Here is a 4,337-nt window from a genome sequence, read left to right as displayed (position 1 = left end):
GCTGTGGAGCTTTTGTACAAGCATAAATTTAATCCTCGTAGCGGAGCGGGTGTTATTGTCATATGCCCTACTAGAGAGCTTGCTATTCAGGTATTAAATTTTGCCAATTTACCGATATATAAATTTTGTTTTGTTTTTCATTGGTCCTGTAGACTTGTTCGTAAACTCTGTTGTTGGGAATATGATATTATTTGGATGATTTTCTGGCTTATGAGAGATTCTCAATTAGGTGTGTATGGAGATGTTAAATAATAGAGGTGCAATTTGGTGCAGTTCTAGCTTATGGGAGCTTCTCAATTTAAATAGCTTTACAGTTCTTTATTTATGAAAATTCCTTACAGAGAAGTTCATAGTTTTATGGAGAAGTTGAGTAAAAGAGCTTTTGAAAAATAATTGACACACATACAATAATTTTAACGTATACTAGAAACTATTAATTAAAAGTCTCATCGTTATTACAAGATTCTTTTAATATTCATCTTGTGGAGAAGTTTAACTAAATAAGTTTCTGAAAAATTGAGATGCGGAAATAATTTGAACTTATACTAGAAACTGGTCTTTCAAAAACTCAGTTATTGCAAGTCCTTTTTAATATTTACTTTGTCATAATTGCTTATTTTGCAGTGTATCCAAACTGGCTCTTTTATTTTCTTTGGTTGCAATTCCTCAGTTTTTGTTATTCTTTCTATTTTTTGTCGTGTTTTATCATGTTTGATGTACGCGGATTTTACATTTTTACTATACAGTTCTCCTTGATTCACTCATTGTCCATATATTTTAGACTCATGATGTTGCCCAGAAGCTTCTAAAGTATCATTCACAAACTCTTGGATTGGTTATTGGAGGTTCAGCTAGAAGAACCGAAGCTGAACACATTGCTAAAGGGATAAATATATTGGTAGCTACTCCTGGCCGTCTTCTGGATCATCTACAAAATACAAAGAGATTTATATATAATAACCTGAAGGTATATTATGGGTTGTTCGTACAATTTTTCTCAATTTTGCTTCACTAAAATATGGACATATTTCATTGTTGATGCAACTGTTGAAGTTTTAGAGTTTTAGATAAGGAAGAAGAAACGAGGAAGAATACAGGTTTTGAATTCCAATCATGGTTTGATAGTACAAAAGACAAAAATACTAATCCATATTTATAGTAATTCTAGTCTCCTAATTCTAATTAAACACAAACATATCAAGATAACATAAACAGATTGTAAACAATTGTAAGAGATAACCTGAAACACTTTTAGTTCAAGATTCTTACATTATTTTCATGCGATCTAACATCTAGTATTTATTTATGATGTCTTTTGATCATCAGAATGGTTTGTTTGTGAGTATTTGATGCTCATCAGGGACCTTTCGCATGGACAGCTTGGCTACAAAATATCTATTTGATTTTTAATCAGAAGTTCATTCATCATGTGTTTTGGCAAATATTTTATGTTTACATTTTTTTTTTTTGCAAAAGGGTATTTTATGTTTACTTTGTATCATTATTCTTTTGTCCCTCATGCACAAGTTCTTGGAATTACTAGATGGATGCATGAATATATTAGTGTAGATTCAGGCGCTTCTCTTACTCTTATATTCCTGAATTCTCTGGCAGTGCCTCATTATTGACGAAGCAGACAGGATATTGGAAGCAAACTTTGAGGATGAATTGAGGCAGATTATCAAGATCCTACCAAAGGTATCTATAATTTGTTTTGTTTTTCCTCTTATCTCCCTTTGTCATGCACGAGCCTGTGAAATTGTAATGGCGGTGTTTTCAAATTGCTTTGTCCAGACCAGAAAACACCTAGCAAAAAGGACTTCAATAATTAAAAATTTACAACCATTATGTATTTCTTACCATAGTTAAAAGTGTGGCTTAAAAAGTATGGTAATGTAGCTTATTTTATTTTATATTATGGCCAACGATTTTAGGCCGTGAAGTGCTGCTTTGTTTCCCATTTAATTTTGCTTCTATAATTTATTCTTGTTGTAGATAGTGTATTCTAAACTGATTTCTGTTGTCTTGGCTAATTCATATTCTTCTCATTCAACAGGACAGACAAACGGCTTTATTTTCAGCTACACAGACAAAGAAGGTTTATTCTTCATTTTCCATCTTCCATCAAGTTCTTGCACCAAAAGTTTATTTTAATCTAATTTCAATTTTTAATAATTTTCATACATGCTTCGTTGTTTACTTTGGATACACTATACTTGGAAGTTAGAGTACAGTTCTCATTTCAATTGGGTTTCCTTTTATATATGTAATTTTTGGCGCAGTCTATTAGAATTTAATACTTGATAATTAGTGGTTTACTGGCAAGTAAGAATAGAGTAATGGTATTTCTCACTTACACTTTTTTGTTCTGAATCATATTTTTCCCTTAAAATATAGGTCGAAGATCTTGCTCGCCTGTCATTTCAGACGGCTCCTATCTATATTGATGTAGATGATGGGAGAAAGAAGGTGATATGTCCACCTGAATTTAATATTATTTTTGAATTTAGTTCATCAGCATTATCATCACACCTGAGAGGAAACTCATAAATGCAGGTCACAAATGAAGGGTTGCTTCAGGGTTATGTGGTTGTTCCCTGTGCCAAGCGATTTATGGTTCTCTATTCCTTCTTGAAGAGACATCGATCAAAAAAAGTTATGGTCTTTTTCTCTTCATGCAACAGTGTCAAATTCCATGCAGACGTTCTTAATCACATTAATTTAGACTGTTCAAGTATTCATGGAAAACAAAAGCAGCAAACCCGGACAACTACTTTCACTGACTTCTGCAAAGCAGAAAAGGGGGTCTTGCTCTGTACTGATGTTGCTGCTCGTGGACTGGACATACCTGATGTGGTATATTCTTCTTACTTATTGACTTACGTGAATATTTTTTTATGGAAAAATAATAATAATTTCATTTCTACTATATATATAAGGTCTCCCTTGGTATTACGTAATCAACTATATTTATCTAAGTACTACCTAAAGAAAAAAGAAGTATAAGAGTGTAAAAATTAATGAAGGGTACAATATTGGGGACACCTAACCTAAATTGGGGGCCTCCAGGAGAAGAAACTCAGGAGCAAAGGATAGAATATCTTCCTACATAAAACAATATAGAAGTAAGGAAAGACACAAAAATCATATCAATTCAGCAAAGCTTGCTGTATTCTCTGCATATTTAATGACAAAATCCCTCTAATCATGTACTGCACGAACTTAACAAGGCTAAGAAGAGAACTTTATCCTGCCAAAAAGATTCAATGGCAAAGCTGTAATTGAAAATTCTATTATTTATCTCCATTTCTCAATCATGGCCAAGTTTCATAATACAATGTGCCCCACCCAAATGCTCTGAATGACATCTGTGAAATTGTGCACAACTTTCAAGACAAATCCATTATTCACAAAAGCGTGATTCCACACTAATTATACCTAGCAGTTGGTGATTGAAGTTAAATGGCTACCAGTCTCAGATTATGGAAAACACAGCTTCTTGTGACTTGCAAACCTGCAAGAAATCACTTCTTCAAAATATTAAACAGTATTGTAGTTCAAATGAAAGACTTGATGCAAGAAGAGGACCTGTATTTCTGAAGGGGGTATGCAAATCCGAAGTTGGGATTCTTACCCGGATTAATCTTCCGTGTGTGTATGATTTGTATACCAATGATTAAATATTAAACAAAATTTGAATGGACTATTGCTGCATTAGCTAATGCAGCAATGTGTTCTGTTGATCAAAAATCATTTAATAGAAAATATTTTATATTTCCCCCCTTATTTATGTTGCAGGACTGGATTTTGCAGTATGATCCTCCTGATGAACCAAAGGTACTTTATGTTCTTCCCTGGACAAGCTGAAATCCTATTTGTTTCTTAGCAATATTATTTATTGAGTACATTATATGTATAATTTCTTTTATTCTGCTACCAGGAATATATCCACAGGGTTGGTAGAACAGCTCGTGGGGAAGGGGGAAAAGGCAATGCTTTACTTTTCCTGATTCCTGAAGAATTGCTATTTCTTCGCCTTCTGAAGGTCAGTTTTTGTCACTAACTGTAGTTTTGAATTAAGCTCAATCCAAATTCCAAAATGGTATTAGTATCTATCCAAAATTCATTGGGCCACCCGCTATCAGTCCACTCGGATTAGGCATTAGATGTCTAGTCCTAGACATGAGCATGTGTGTTGAGAGTCCCACATCGGATTAAATATGACCTAAAAATGAGTTTATCAGTGAGAGGCATCTCACCTTACAAACTGGTTTTGTAACGATGAGTTAGACTCAATATAGAAATCTAATATGAAATAGTAAGCTAGCTGATGCTGA

General features: G+C 33.5%; 1 protein-coding gene across 2 annotated transcripts in view; it reads left to right on the top strand.

Moving 5' to 3' along the window:
- LOC101510961 (ATP-dependent RNA helicase HAS1-like) overlaps positions 1-4,337 on the top strand; it is a 9,772-nt gene that overhangs the window by 2,383 nt on the left and 3,052 nt on the right. For both annotated transcript variants that reach the window (XM_073363839.1, XM_073363838.1), the window contains exons 4-11: positions 4-90; positions 782-967; positions 1,615-1,698; positions 2,057-2,098; positions 2,398-2,469; positions 2,557-2,856; positions 3,799-3,837; positions 3,941-4,045. In XM_073363839.1, the coding sequence (XP_073219940.1) occupies positions 4-90; positions 782-967; positions 1,615-1,698; positions 2,057-2,098; positions 2,398-2,469; positions 2,557-2,856; positions 3,799-3,837; positions 3,941-4,045 (915 nt within the window). The remainder of the gene's footprint in view (positions 1-3; positions 91-781; positions 968-1,614; positions 1,699-2,056; positions 2,099-2,397; positions 2,470-2,556; positions 2,857-3,798; positions 3,838-3,940; positions 4,046-4,337) is intronic.

The sequence above is a fragment of the Cicer arietinum genome, chromosome 7 (genome assembly GCF_000331145.2).
Source record: "Cicer arietinum cultivar CDC Frontier isolate Library 1 chromosome 7, Cicar.CDCFrontier_v2.0, whole genome shotgun sequence".
Lineage (NCBI taxonomy): Eukaryota > Viridiplantae > Streptophyta > Magnoliopsida > Fabales > Fabaceae > Cicer > Cicer arietinum.
This window is presented reverse-complemented; position numbering and strand designations above follow the sequence as displayed.